Genomic DNA, 15,551 nt, shown 5'->3' on the forward strand with positions numbered 1-15,551 from the left:
TAAATGTCGTTGTTGGGAGGGACATGATGGTGGCCAACGGGGACGTTGGGGATGGGGGTGACGTGGGGCTGATGGGGACATTGGGGACACCGGGAGGGGACAAGGGGCCGACGGGGACGTTGGGGACTGGGGTGACGCGGGGCTGGTGGGGACGTTGGGGACACTGGAAGGGGACAAGGGGACATGGGGCTATTGGTGACATTGGGGACAGGGGTGATGAAGGGCTAATGGGGATGGTGGGGACACCAAGAGGGGACAAGGGGACGTTGGGCCAACAGTGACGTTGGGGACAGGGGTGATGCAGGACTAATGGTGACTTTGGGGACACTGGGAGGGGACAAGGGGACATGGGGCTATTGGGGACAGGGCGATGCGGGTCCAACGGTGACACTGGTGACAATATCAGGTGCGGGGTGACACCAGGATGGGACACAAGGCTAACGGGGACAGGGTTGATGGGCTGACGGTGACGTTGGGGATGCTGGGAGGGGACACAGGGCCAGTGGTGACATTGGGGACGATGTCAGCTGCATGGTAACACCTGGAGGGGACAAGGGGTGACATCGGTGATGATGTCAGGTACAAGGTGGCACCAGGAGGGGACATGAGGGTTAATGGTGACCCTAGGGATGATGTTGGGCAGACAAGGGACAAGGCGACATGGCCGATGTCCCCCCCCTCAGGTCCATGGTGACACGGTGGCTGATGTCCCCACATCCTTCCGGTGCCCAGGTCCATGGTGATGTGGTGGCCAATGTCCCTCAGGCACCCAGGTCCATGGTGATGCAGTGGTCGATGTCCCCACGTCCCTCAAGAACAATCCATGGTGGCATGGTGGCTGATGTCCCTCAGATGCCACCCAGGTCCATGGTGATGCGGTGGCCGATGTCCCCCAGGCATCCAGGTCCATGATGATGCTATGGCCAACGTCCCTGCGTCCCTCAGGCGTCCAGGTCCATAGTGATGTGGTGGCCAACGTCCCCACGTCCCTCAGGCATGGTCAGTGGTGACATGGTGGCCGATGTCTCTCAGATGTCCAGGCCCATGGTGACATGGTGGCTGATGTCCCCATGTCCCTCAGGCACCCAGGTCCACAGTGAGGTGATGGTCAATGTCCCCATGTCCTTCAGGTAGCCAGGTCCATGGTGACATGATGGCTGATGTCCCCACTTCCCTTGGACACCCAGGTCCATGGTGAGGTGGTGGCTGATGTCCCCACGTCCCTCAGGTCCAGGTCCATGGTGACGTGGCCAGTGTCCCCACGTCCCTCAGGCATGATCAATGGTGACATAGTGGCTGATGTCTCTCAGAGGCCCAGGTCCATGTTGACATGGTGACTGATGTCCCCACATCCTTCAGACACCCGTGTCCATGGTGACATGGTGGCTGATGTCCCCATGTCCCTCAGGCGCCCATGTCCACAGTGAGGTGATGGCCAATGTCCCCATGTCCTTCAGGTAGCCAGGTCCATGGTGACGGGGTGGCTGGTTTCCCCCATCCCCACATCCCTCAGTCTCCCAGGTCCATGGTGACTTGATGACCAATGTCCCCACGTCCCTGTGTCCCTCGGGCACCCAGGCCCACAGTAACATGATGACCTGATGCTCCTCATGTCCCTCACATGCCCAGGTCCATGGTGACACAACGGCCAACATCTCCGCGTCCCCGTGTCCCTCGGGCCCCCAGCTCTCTGGTGACGTGGTGGCTGACGTCCCCCCCCCGGTCCCCCACATCCCTCGAGCACCCGGTTCCACGGGGCCCCGCCGCCCCACGTCCCTCAGGCGCCCAGGTCCACGGTGACATGGCGGTAGATCTGCGTGGCCCCCTTGAAGCTGGAGGCCACCAAGAAGTGGCGGTGGCCCAGGGACAGCGGGGCGAAGGCCCGGGGTGTGGGTGCCATGAGCTCCTGGGCGGGCTCGAGGCGCCCGCCGGGGCCGAGCCGGTACACCCGACTGGGCGCGTAGTCGTTGCCCAGCACCACGTAGCGCTGCCCGGCCAGCACCAGCGGCTGGAAGACCAAGGAGCCGCGCGCCGGCACCTGCTGCACCTCCCGGAACATGGAGCCTTCCCAGCGCATCACCTAGCCGGAGAGCAGTGTGGGAAGGGGCAGTCAGGGCCAGGTGCATGATGGGAAGGGTTGGCCGGGGTCAGGAGCATCAGGGGAGGGGTTGGTGGTCGTTGGGGGGCAGCATGGGAAGGGTTGGAGGAGAGGAGGGACATGATGGGAAGGGTTGGTGGAGGTAAGGAGCATCATGGGGAGGGTTGACGAGGGCCAACGAGGGCCAGGAGCATCATGGGAAGGGTTGGTAGGGGTCAGGAGCATCAGGGGACGGTTTGGAGGAGACCAGGAACATGATGGGAAGGGTTGGTGGAGGTGAGGAGCATCATGGGAAGGGTTGATGAGGGCCAGGTGCATCATGGGGAGGGTTGGTAGGGGTCAGGAGCATCATGGGAAGGTTTGGTGGAGGTTGGAGGCATCATGGGAAGGTTTGGTGGAGGTTGGGGGCAACATGGGAAGGGTTGGCGGAGACCAGGAACATGATGGGAAGGGTTGGTGGAGGAGAGGCGCATCATGGGAAGGGTTGGTGATGGCCAGGAGCATCATGGGGAGGGTTGGAGGAGACCAGGAACATGATGGGAAGGGTTGGTGGAGGTGAGGAGCATCATGGGAAGGGTTGATGAGGGCCAGGCGCATCATGGGAAGGGTTGGTAGGGGTCAGGAGCATCATGGGAAGGTTTGGTGGAGGTTGGGGGCATCATGGGAAGGGTTGGAGGAGGTTGGGGGCATCATGGGAAGGGTTGGAGGAGGTGAGGACCATCATGGGAAGGGTTGATGAGGGCCAGGTGCATCATGGGGAGGGTTGTTGAGGGCCAGGTGCATCATGGGAAGGTTTAGTGATGGCCAGGAGCGTCATGGGGAGGGTTGGAGGAGACCAGGAACATGATGGGAAGGGTTGATGGAGGTGAGGAGCATCATGGGAAGGGTTGGTGATGGCCAGGAGCATCATGGGGAGGGTTGGAGGAGATCAGGAACATGATGGGAAGGGTTGGTGGAGGTGAGGAGCATCATGGGAAGGGTTGGTGATGGCTAGGAGCGTCATGGGAAGGGTTGGTGGAGGTGAGGAGCATCATGGGAAGGGCTGGTTGCTCAAGGAAGCGCAATGGTGGTGATCTCATGGCTACATACTGGAACCCCTGGGGACATGATGGACCCTATGGCCACGTGATGGAGTCCACATTCATGTGATGGCCCTCAAGGATGAGCGATGCTGAAGGACCTCGTGGTCCAATAATGGCCCCTCTGGGGACATGGTGGGCCCCACGTTCACATGATGGACCCCCTGGGGACATGATCGGCCCCGTGGCCGTGTGGGGGGCCCTCACAGGGACATGACGGACCCCAGGTCAACGTGATGGACCCCCACGTCCCCATGAGGGCCCCTCTGGGGACATGATGGACCTCCAAGGTCCACGTGATGGATCCCACGGCCCGTGATGACTCCCCTGGGGACATGATGGACCCCAGGTCCACATGACGGACCCCCACGTCCCTCTGAGGGCCCCTCTGGGGACATGGTGGACCCCACGTTCACGTGATGGACCCCCCTGGGGACATGATGGGCACCGTGGCCGTGTGATGGATCCCCTGGGCACATGATGGACCCTGGGGCACATGATGGACCCCATAGCTACGTGATAGACCCCACACCCACGTGATGGCCCCCCCCGCCAGGCACACGATGGAACCCACATCCATGTGATGGACCCCAGGTCCACGTGATGGACCCCACAGCCCCGTGATGGCTCCCATGGGGACATGATGGACCCCAGGTCCATGTGATGGACCCCACAGCCCCGTGATGGCTACCCTGGGGACATGGTGGACCCCAGGTCCACGTGATGGACCCCACGGCCCCGTGAGGGCCCCTCTGGGGACATGGTGGACCCCCAAGGTCCACGTGATGGACCCCACAGCCCCGTGATGGCTACCCTGGGGACATGGTGGACCCCAGGTCCACGTGATGGACCCCACGGCCCCGTGAGGGCCCCTCTGGGGACATGGTGGACCCCCAAGGTCCACGTGATGGACCCCACAGCCCCGTGATGGCTACCCTGGGGACATGGTGGACCCCAGGTCCACGTGATGGACCCCACGGCCCCGTGAGGGCCCCTCTGGGGACATGGTGGACCCCCAAGGTCCACATGATGGACCCCACAGCCCCGTGATGGCTACCCTGGGGACATAGTGGACCCCAGGTCCACGTGATGTACCCCACGGCCCCGTGAGGGCCCCTCTGGGAACATGGTGGACCCCCAAGGTCCACGTGATGGACCCCACAGCCCCGTGATGGCTACCCTGGGGACATGGTGGACCCCAGGTCCACGTGATGTACCCCACGGCCCCGTGAGGGCCCCTCTGGGGACATGGTGGACCCCCAAGGTCCACGTGATGGACCCCACAGCCCCGTGATGGCTACCCTGGGGACAGAGTGGACCCCAGGTCCACGTGATGTACCCCACAGCCCCATGAGGGCCCCTCTGGGGACCTGATGGACCCCCCCCAAGGTCCACGTGACCCACCCCGCTCACCTTGGCGTCGCCCAGGAAGCGCGAGAGGCACAAGAAGACGTGGCCCCGCAGGCGGAAGTGCTTGGCGGCGTAGACATCGGGCACGTGGGGGATGTCGGTGTGGGGGGCGAAGGCCTGGGTGGCCCCGCTCCACCGGTAGACCAAGGGACGCCGGGTGCCGCTGCAGAGCACCAGGGCCGGGTGCCCGCCCAGCTCCAGGAACTCCAGGTGGGTGTCGCGGTGCCACGGCCGCAGCGCCTGGTGGGGGTAGAAGCCCCGGCCGCCCCAGCGGAAGAGGGTGCTGGTGCCCGCCTTGGAGCTGTCGGCCACCCCCAGGAACCAGTGGCCACCCAAGCGGGCGCTGGCCACGGCGTGGGGACGCCGCAGCCGCCCGGCCCCCAAAGCCTGGAGGCGGACAAAGCGGCCGCCGGGGCCGCCCGCTCGGCGCCACACGGCCGAAGAGCCGCCCAGTTGGGCCACCACCACCAGCAGGGCCCCCCCGAGCTGCAGCGGGTGGCAGGCCACCGGCGAGGAGCCTGCGGGCAGAAGAGTGGGGCGGGAGGTGGGGGACGAGGGCGAGGGTGAGGACCCTGAGGGGGGACGTTAGGGATGGGGCCACCAGTGATGACCCTGTGGGGACATGGGAGATGTTGGGGATGGGCCTACAAGTGATGACCCCATGGGGACATGAGGGACATTGAGGTTAGGGCCACCAGTGATGACCCCATGGGGACAAGGACATGGAGGATAGTGGGGTAAGGACCCTGCAGGGACATTGGAGATGGGGCCACCAGTGATGACCCCATGGGGACATTGGAGATGTTGGGGATGGGGTCACCAAAGATGACCCCATGGGGACATGGGGGATGTTGGGGATGGGGCCACCAGTGATGACCCCATGTGGACAAGCATATGGGGGATAGGGGGGATGGGGCGATGGTGAGGACCCTGCAGGGACATTGGAGATGGGGCCACCAGGGATGACCCCCATGGGGACATGGGGGGCATTGGAGACAGGGTGCCAGTGATGTCCCCATGGGGACAAGGACACAGGGGACTTTGCAGACAGGGCACTGCTGATGACCCCCATGGAGACAAGACCACGGTGGCACATTGAGGATGGGGGCCACCCATCGGGTGATGCCACCTAGGGCCAGTTTTAGGGGTCCTCTGGGGGTTTAAGAAGGTCCCCGTGCCATTTCTGGGCTCCCTGTGAGGTTTTTTGGGGTCTCCGAGCCGCTTTTGGGGGAGGGGGGTTCCCCAAGGTTTGGGGGAGGAAGAGTCTCACCGTTGATGATGGTGGGCGCCCGGAAGCGCCCGGCGAGCTGGTCCCACTCGAGTAGGGCGCAGGCGCCGGCGAAGGGCTGGGCCAGGGCCACCCCTGGGTGCCCCCCCAGCACGAAGGGCTCCGCCGCCAGCGAGGCGAAGGGCAGCGACTGGAAGGGTCGCAGCTCTGCGGGGCCCCGGTCAGCCCCCGGACGCCTGGGCCCACCCGCCGCACCACCCACCTGCCCGCCCATCCCCATCGCCGGTGGAAGGGAAAGGACCCAGGTGTCCGGGTGGCATCGTCATGCACCCTGGCTCTACCACCCGCTGGAGAGGACCCAGGCGTCCGGGACAGGAGGGACCCAGGCGTCAGGGACAGGAGGGACTCAGGTGTCCAGGACAAGAGGGACCCAGGTGTCTGGGACAAGAGGGACCCAGGCGTCCGGGACAAGAGGGGCACAGGCATCCGGGACAAGAGGGACCCAGGTGTCCGGGACAAGAGGGGACCAGGTGTCCGGGACGAGAGGGACCCAGGTGTCCAGGACGAGAGGGACCCAGGTGTCAGGGACAAGAGGGACCCAGGTGTCCGGGACAAGAGGGACCCAGGTGTCTGGGACAAGAAGGGCCCAGGTGTCCAGGACATGAAGGGCCCAGGCGTCCGGGACAAGAGGGACCCAGGTGTCCGGGACATGAAGGGCCCAGGCGTCCAGGACAAGAGGGACCCAGGTGTCCGGGACAAGAGGGGACCAGGCGTCCAGGACAAGAGGGGCACAGGCATCCGGGACAAGAGGGACCCAGGTGTCCGGGACATGAAGGGCCCAGGCGTCCGGGACAAGAGGGGACCAGGTGTCTGGGACAAGAGGGGCCCAGGTGTCGGGACAAGAAGGGCCTAGGCATCCGGGACAAGAGGGACCCAGGCGTCCGGGGAGGGGCCCAGGCGTCCGGGCATACCGTGGGCGAGACAGGGGAAGTCGCGGGGGTGCAGCTGGGCCAGGAGGGTGCCGTTGCGGGGGGGGGGCCCGCGGCAGGTCCCCGTCTCGGCGGTGGCCGCGGCGGTGGCCAACCAGGCCACCAGCCAGCGGAGGCGGCAGTCGCAGCGCCAGGGGTTGCCCCGCAGGTCCCTGCGGTGACCAGGGCGGCAGGGGTGTCACCCGGACGCCTGGGCCCCGCTGGGGACCCGGCCGGGGTCCACCCATGTCCCACCATGTCCCTCCATGTCCCCCATGTCCCCCCATGTCCCTCCATGTCCTCCATGTCCCCCCGTGTCCCCCCATGTCCCTCTATGTCCCCCCATGTCCTCCATGTCCCCCCATGTCCCCCCATGTCCCCCCATGTCCCTCCATGTCCCCCATGTCCCCCCACGTCCCCCATGTCCCCCCATGTCCCCCCATGTCCCTCCATGTCCCCCATGTCCCCCCATGTCCCCCATGTCCCTCCATGTCCCCCCATGTCCCCCCATGTCCCCCCATTTCCCTCCATGTCCCCCCATGTCCTCCATGTCCCTCCATGTCCCTCCATGTCCCCCCATGTCCCCCCATGTCCCCCATGTCCCTCCATGTCCCCCATGTCCCCCCATGTCCCTCTATGTCCCCCCATGTCCTCCATGTCCCCCCATGTCCCCCATGTCCCTCCATGTCCCCCCATGTCCCCCCATGTCCCTCCATGTCCCTCCATGTCCCCCGTGTCCCCCCATGTCCCTCCATGTCCCCCATGTCCTCCATGTCTCTCCATGTCCCCCATGTCCCCCATGTCCCTCCATGTCCCACCATGTCCCTCCATGTCCCTCCATGTCCCCCATGTCCCCCCATGTCCCTCCATGTCCCCCTGTGTCCCCCATGTCCCCCATGTCCCTCCATGTCCCCTATGTCCCCCATGACACCCCATGTCCCCCCATGTCCCTCCATGTCCCCCCATGTCCCTCCATGTCCCTCCATGTCCCCCATGTCCCCCATGTCCCCCCATGTCCCTCCATGTCCTCCATGTCCCTCCATGTCCTCCATGTCCCCCATGTCCCCCATGTCCCCCCATGTCCCCCCATGTCCCTCCATGTCCCCCCATGTCCCCCATGTCCCTCCATGTCCCCCGTGTCCCCTCACAGGTGCGTCAGGGTCTCCAGCCCCTGGAACAGGTCCCTGGGCAGCGTCTCCAGCCCGTTGTTGGCCAGGCTCCTGCGGGGACATGGGGACACGGGGCTCGGGGACACGGGCAGGGGACACCCTGGGGACACAGGGACCTCCTGGGGATTGGGACACAGGGAGGGGACAGGAGGGGACACGGGGACAACCCGGGGACAGGGGACACCTTGGGGACATGGAGACACCGTGGGGACATGGGGACACCCTGGGCACATGGGGACACCCTGGGGACAGGGGGACACGGGGAGGGGACAAGGGACACCATGGGGACATGGGGCCACCATGGGGACAGGGGGACACGGGGAGGGGACAAGGGACACCATGGGGACATGGGGCCACCATGGGGACATGGGGAGGGGACAAGGGACACCCTGGGGACATGGGGCCACCATGGGGACATGGGGAGGGGACAAGAGACACCATGGGGACATGGGGATACCATGGGGACACAGGGAGGGGACAAGGGACACCATGGGGACATGGGGCCACCATGGGGACATGGGGAGGGGACAAGGGACACCCTGGGGACATGGGGATACCATGGGGACATGGGGAGGGGACAAGAGACACCATGGGGACATGGGGCCACCCTGGGGACAGGGGGACACGGGGAGGGGACAAGGGACACCCTGGGGACATGGGGACACCATGGGGACACAGGGAGGGGACAAGGGACACCATGGGGACATGGGGCCACCATGGGGACATAGGCACATGGGGACACCCTGGGGACACGGGGCCACCATGGGGACATAGGCACATGGGGACACCCTGGGGACATGGGGCCACCCTGGGGACATGGGGACACAGGAAGGGGACAAGGGACACCATGGGGACACAGGGACACCCCTTGGACATAGGGACATAGTGAGGGGACAGGAGACTCCCTGGGGACACGGGGACAGCCCGGGGACCCGGGGAGGGGACACGGGGTGACGCACAGGTAGAGGAGCCCCCGCAGCCCCCGCAGGGCCGAGGGCGCGATGGCCCCGACCTCGTTGTCCTCGATGAACCTGGGGACACCGGAGCCGCCGTCACCCTCAGGGTCGCCACCATCCCCACCTGGTCCCCAAGGTCTCCCCAGGGCTACCAGGGTCCCCCCTGGGCCACCACCATCCTTGTCAGGTCCCCAAGGTCCCCAGTGTCCCCCAGGGCCACCAATGTCCCCAAAGTCCTCAAGGGCCCCCCAGGGTCACCACCATCTACACATGGTCCCCACGGCCACCAGTGTCCCCAAGGGCCCCAGTGTCTCCCCCAGGGTCACCACCATCCCCACCTGCTCCCCACGGCCACCAGTGTCCCCAAGGGCCCCAGTGTCCCCCCCAGGGTCACCACCATCCCCACCTGGTCTCCAGGGCCACCAGTGTCCCCAAGGACCCCAAGGTCCCCTCAGGGTCACCACCGTGGTCCCCAGGGCCACCAGTGTCCCCAAGGGCCCCAGTGTCTCCCCCAGGGTCACCACCATCCCCACCTGGTCCTCAGGGCCACCAGTGTCCCCAAGGGCCCCAGTGTCTCCCCCAGGGTCACCACCATCCCCACCTGCTCCCCACGGCCACCAGTGTCCCCAAGGGCCCCAGTGTCTCCCCCAGGGTCACCACCATCCCCACCTGCTCCCCACGGCCACCAGTGTCCCCAAGGGCCCCAGTGTCCCCCCAGGGTCACCACCATCCCCACCTGCTCCCCACGGCCACCAGTGTCCCCAAGGGCCCCAGTGTCTCCCCCAGGGTCACCACCATCCCCACCTGCTCCCCACGGCCACCAGTGTCCCCAAGGGCCCCAGTGTCTCCCCCAGGGTCACCACCATCCCCACCTGCTCCCCACGGCCACCAGTGTCCCCAAGGGCCCCAGTGTCTCCCCCAGGGTCACCACCATCCCCACCTGGTCTCCAGGGCCCCCAGTGTCCCCAAGGGCCCCAGTGTCTCCCCCAGGGTCACCACCATCCCCACCTGCTCCCCACGGCCACCAGTGTCCCCAAGGGCCCCAGTGTCCCCCCCAGGGTCACCACCATCCCCACCTGCTCCCCACGGCCACCAGTGTCCCCAAGGGCCCCAGTGTCTCCCCCAGGGTCACCACCATCCCCACCTGCTCCCCACGGCCACCAGTGTCCCCAAGGGCCCCAGTGTCCCCCCCAGGGTCACCACCATCCCCACCTGCTCCCCACGGCCACCAGTGTCCCCAAGGGCCCCAGTGTCTCCCCCAGGGTCACCACCATCCCCACCTGGTCTCCAGGGCCACCAGTGTCCCCAAGGGCCCCAGTGTCTCCCCCAGGGTCACCACCATCCCCACCTGCTCCCCACGGCCACCAGTGTCCCCAAGGGCCCCAGTGTCTCCCCCAGGGTCACCACCATCCCCACCTGCTCCCCACGGCCACCAGTGTCCCCAAGGGCCCCAGTGTCTCCCCAGGGTCACCACCATCCCCACCTGGTCTCCAGGGCCACCAGTGTCCCCAAGGGCCCCAGTGTCCCCCCAGGGCCACCACTGTCCACCCCAGGTCCCCAGGTCCCCCGTGTCCCCCCAGCACTCACAGATACTCCAGCAGCACCAGCCCCGCGAAGGCCCCGTCCCCGATGGTCCCCAAGCGCCCGGCGGTGACCAGCCTGCGAGGACACGACGCTGCCACCCCGGAAGTGGGGACACCCGGCAACGGGGACACCCAGGGACACCCCGCTGCCACCCAGGGATGGGGACACCTAGGGACGCTCCAGGGATGGGGACACCTGGGGACACCCTGGGGTCGGGGACACCCCTAGGGGACAGTTTGGGGGTGGGGGACACCTAGGGGACATCCTGGGGACAAAGTGCCACCAGCCTGGGGACGCCCTGGCTGGGACGCCCAGGGCACAGGGACACCTTGGGGACACCTTGGGGACGGGGAGACCCTGGGGACACCTTGGGGACGGGGACATCTTGGGGTCAGGAACACCCTTGGGCACATTGCTGCTGTTGGGGACATCCCCTAGGGATGGGGACATCCCGCTGCCACCCCGGGGACCCCTTGGGCATGGGGACACCCTGGGGACATCCTGGGGACCCCTTGGGGTTGGGGACATCCCACTGTCACCCCAGGGACACCCTGGGGTCGGGGACCCCCTGGGTGCACCTTGGGGATGGGGACACCTCGGGAACCCCCTGGGGGGGCATCCTGGGGATGGGGACACCCTGGGGACACCCTGGGGACAGGGGGGGGACGCGACGGGGACGCGGCAGGAGCCTACAGGAGCTGCAGGGCCGGGGTGTCGCGGAAGCTGCCTTCAGCCAGGACATCGAGGTGCCACCGCACCAGGGACCTGGGGACACGGGGGGACATGGGGGACATGGGGGGACATGGGGGGACATGGGGGGACATGGGGGACATGGAGGACATGGAGGACATGGAGGACATGGAAGGACATGGGGGACATGGAGGGACATGGGGGGACACGGGGGACACGGGGGGACATGGGGGGACATGGAGGACATGGAGGACATGGGGGACATGGGGGGACATGGGGGACATGGAGGGACATCGGGGGACATGGAGGACATGGAGGGACATGGGGGACATGGGGGACATGGAGGGACATGGGGGGACATGGAGGGACACGGGGGGACATGGAGGGACATGGGGGGACATGGGGGACATGGGGGGACATGGGCGGACATGGGGGACATGGAGGACATGGAGGGACATGGGGGGACATGGGGGACATGGGGGACATGGAGGACATGGAGGGACATGGAGGGACATGGAGGGATATGGAGGGACATGGGGGGACATGGAGGACATGGAGGACATGGGGGGACATGGGGGGACATGGGGGACATGGGGGACATGGGGGGACATGGAGGGACATGGAGGACATGGAGGGACATGGAGGGACATGGAGGGATATGGAGGGACATGGAGGGACATGGAGGGACATGGAGGACATGGAGGGACATGGGGGGACACGGAGGGACATGGAGGACATGGAGGGACATGGAGGGACATGGAGGGACATGGAGGACATGGAGGGACATGGGGGGACATGGAGGGACATGGAGGGACATGGGGGGACATGGGGGACATGGGGGACATGGAGGGACATGGAGGACATGGAGGGACATGGGGGGACATGGAGGGACATGGAGGGACATGGGGGGACATGGGGGGACATGGGGGACATGGGGGACATGGGGGGACATGGGGGGACACGGAGGGACATGGAGGACATGGAGGGACATGGGGGACATGGAGGACATGGAGGGACATGGAGGGACATGGAGGACATGGAGGACATGGAGGGACATGGGGGGACATGGGGGACATGGGGGGACATGGAGGACATGGAGGACATGGAGGGACATGGAGGGACATGGGGGGACATGGGGGACATGGAGGGACACGGAGGGACACGGAGGGACATGGAGGGACATGGAGGACATGGAGGGACATGGGGGACATGGGGGGACACGGAGGGACACGGAGGGACATGGAGGGACATGGAGGACATGGAGGGACATGGGGGGACATGGGGGACATGGGGGGACATGGAGGGACACGGGGGGACATGGAGGGACATGGGGGGACATGGAGGGACATGGGGGGACATGGGGGACATGGGGGACATGGGGGGACATGGAGGGACACGGGGGGACACGGGGGGACATGGAGGGACATGGGGGGACATGGGGGGACATGGGGGACATGGGGGACATGGAGGGACATGGAGGGACATGGAGGGACATGGGGGGACATGGGGGGACATGGAGGGACATGGGGGACATGGAGGGACATGGGGGACATGGGGGACATGGGGGACATGGGGGGACATGGAGGGACATGGGGGGACACGGGGGGACATGGAGGGACATGGGGGGACATGGAGGGACATGGGGGACACGGGGGACATGGGGGACATGGAGGACGCGGGGGGACATGGAGGGACATGGAGGGACATGGGGGACATGGGGGACATGGGGGACACGGGGGGACATGGGGGGACATGGGGGGACATGGAGGGACATGGGCGGACATGGAGAACATGGAGGACATGGAGGGACATGGGGGGACATGGGGGACATGGAGGGACATCGGGGGACATGGAGGACATGGGGGACATGGAGGGATATGGGGGACATGGAGGACATGGGGGGACATGGAGGACATGGAGGGACATGGGGGACATGGGGGACATGGGGGACATGGGGGGACATGGGGGGACATGGGGGACATGGAGGGACATGGGGGACATGGGGGACATGGGGGACACGGGGGGACATGGGGGACATGGAGGGACATGGGGGACATGGGGGACATGGAGGGACATGGAGGACATGGAGGGACACGGGGGGACATGGGGGGACACGGGGGACATGGAGGACATGGGGGGACATGGGGGGACATGGAGGGACATGGAGGGACATGGGGGGACATGGGGGGACATGGGGGGACATGGGGGACATGGGGGGACATGGGGGGACATGGGGGACATGGAGGACATGGGGGGACATGGAGGGACATGGAGGGACACGGGGGGACACGGGGGACATGGAGGGACATGGGGGGACATGGAGGGACATGGAGGGACACGGGGGGACACGGGGGACATGGAGGGACATGGGGGGACACAGGGGGACACAAGGACCCCGCGGCGACTCCCGGCCTCCCCCTTCCCCCCTCGAGGGGCGGGGCTTCTCGCCGTGACGTCACCGCTCCCCCGCGGGGGCGTGGCCAGAAGGAGGGCGGGGCGGGAAGCGGTCTCGCGTGGGGGCGGGGCCGGGGAGGGGTGAGGAGGCTTCACGGGTGGGGGAATCCCGGGTGGGCGGGGCCTCGCTCGGGAGGTGGGGTTTTTTGGGGTCAATTGGCCCAATTTCGAGTCCGGCTTTGGGGGGGCGCGTCCAGGACCCTCCCGTGCTCATCTGAAAACACGCGTGGGGGTTAAACCCACGTGTGACCGTGACCTGCGTGGACTGGTCACGTTGTGGTCACGCCGTGGGTGGGGGCTTCCCCGTGGGAGCAGGTCGCTGGGTGACCGCGGGGGGGGTCAGCAGGACTCGCGTGGGGGTGGGAATTCCCCGCGTGGGAGGGGCTGAACCGCATGGCGGTGGGCTACAGGGGGTGGGAAGGGTCCTGAGGGGGGTTTCCCGTGGGTGTCTTCCACGGGTGCCGCGTTGGGTCACGCGTGGGTGGTCACGCGTGGGAAAGCCCGATCTGGAGGCGCGTGGGTCTTTAAACCCGCGTGGGGACATTGGAGGGGGCTTCGTGGGGGGTCTGGCCCTGAAAGGGGGGGGCGAGGGAAATCACTATGAGGTCCGGGTTGACTCCCACGGGGGTGTCATTAACCCGCGTGGGTCCCATGTCCCTCGTGGAGCTTGGTATCATGAGCAGAGGTGACACTTGGGGTGGGCGCAGGGGGTTTCCTGCCCCCCAAGAGGGGAGAGCTGAGGCTGAAGGTTTCCGGGGAGGGTCCGTGGGGTCGGTCACGGGTGGGGGGGGTCCCACGGGAAGGGGCGTTACTCACAGCGTGGCGAGGCGGGGGGGCAGCCCGCGCGGCAGCCCGGCCCCCCCCCGGCACAGCGCGTGCTCCTGGCCGCAGTCGCAGGCGGCGGGGCAGCCGCGCCGCGTCCCCCCCGCCCCCGGGGCGCCGCCGCCCCCCCACGCGGGACCGCCCACGGGGGGCGCAAAGCCTTGCGGCCCCCCTGCTGCCACCGCCCTGGGCACCCGCCGCGGTCCCTCCGGGGCACCCGAGGGAGGTGTCGCCACCCACGCGGGACCCACGCCGGCCCGAGGACCCCACGCGGGACCGCCGTGGGGGGCAACTGCCGCCCAGGAGCCCCCCTCGGAAACTCCCTGGGGGTCCTTTGGGGGCCCCGCAAGGCGACCCTCCGGGGAATCCCCGTCCCACGTGGGTCCCCTCACCCACGCGGAAACCCCCTCCCACGCGGGAACCTCGTGGGGGGGCTGGCCCGCCTGCTTACCCCCATCAGGACCCCCCTGGAGTTCCCGCGTGCGTCCCCTAGGGGGAGCATCCGCCCATTCCCAGTGGGTGTCGATTCCCCACGCGGGACCCCTGACCCACTCGGGGCCCCCCACCCACGCGGGACCCCCCTTGTGCCCTGCCTGACTCTCCTCACCCCCCGTAACAGGCCGCAGCGCATCCCCAAGGAGACCTCGCAGAATGGGACCCCCTAGGGGACCCCCTACCCACTCGTGACCAGCCCCCCACGCATCAGGTGTGGGTCTCCCGTGGTCCCCCACCGCCCCACCACCCCCGTGGGGGCCGATGTCCTCCTGGGGCCCCCCCTCGGGTCCGCTAACCCCCTCCCACCGGGGACCCCCCCGAAGGGAGCCCCTGTGGGTGCCCCGCTCCCACTCGGGACCATCCCCCCACGCCGCCCTCGGCACCCACGCGGGACCGCCGCGGGTGCCCACTTCCCCCTGGGATCCCCCTTCCATCCCTCCCTGAAGCCCACCCCGGGACCCCCCCTCGGGCCCCCCCCTCGAGGGGCCCCCCACCCACTCGCGACCCCCCACCCACGCGCCACCCCCCACCAGCAGCAGCGCCACGGCCAAGGGGGGACCCCGGGGCCACCCCCCAGCCCGGACCATGATGTTCCGCC

General features: G+C 67.1%; 1 protein-coding gene across 1 annotated transcript; it reads right to left on the reverse strand.

The window, feature by feature from the left end:
• Positions 1 to 12: 12 nt before the first annotated feature.
• On the reverse strand, positions 13 to 15,387 carry LOC138063649 (leucine-rich repeat LGI family member 4-like). Its single transcript, XM_068923367.1, has 9 exons — positions 14,453 to 15,387; positions 11,186 to 11,257; positions 10,496 to 10,567; positions 8,912 to 8,983; positions 7,932 to 8,003; positions 6,787 to 6,956; positions 5,858 to 6,022; positions 4,591 to 5,105; positions 13 to 2,080 (listed from the first exon to the last, which is right to left on the reverse strand). Exons 1-9 carry the CDS (start codon positions 15,385 to 15,387, stop codon positions 1,778 to 1,780), a joined length of 2,376 nt encoding a protein of 791 aa, XP_068779468.1. The 3' UTR covers positions 13 to 1,777.
• Positions 15,388 to 15,551: the final 164 nt, after the last annotated feature.

This window comes from Struthio camelus, chromosome 33 (genome assembly GCF_040807025.1).
Source record: "Struthio camelus isolate bStrCam1 chromosome 33, bStrCam1.hap1, whole genome shotgun sequence".
Taxonomy (NCBI): Eukaryota; Metazoa; Chordata; class Aves; order Struthioniformes; family Struthionidae; genus Struthio; species Struthio camelus.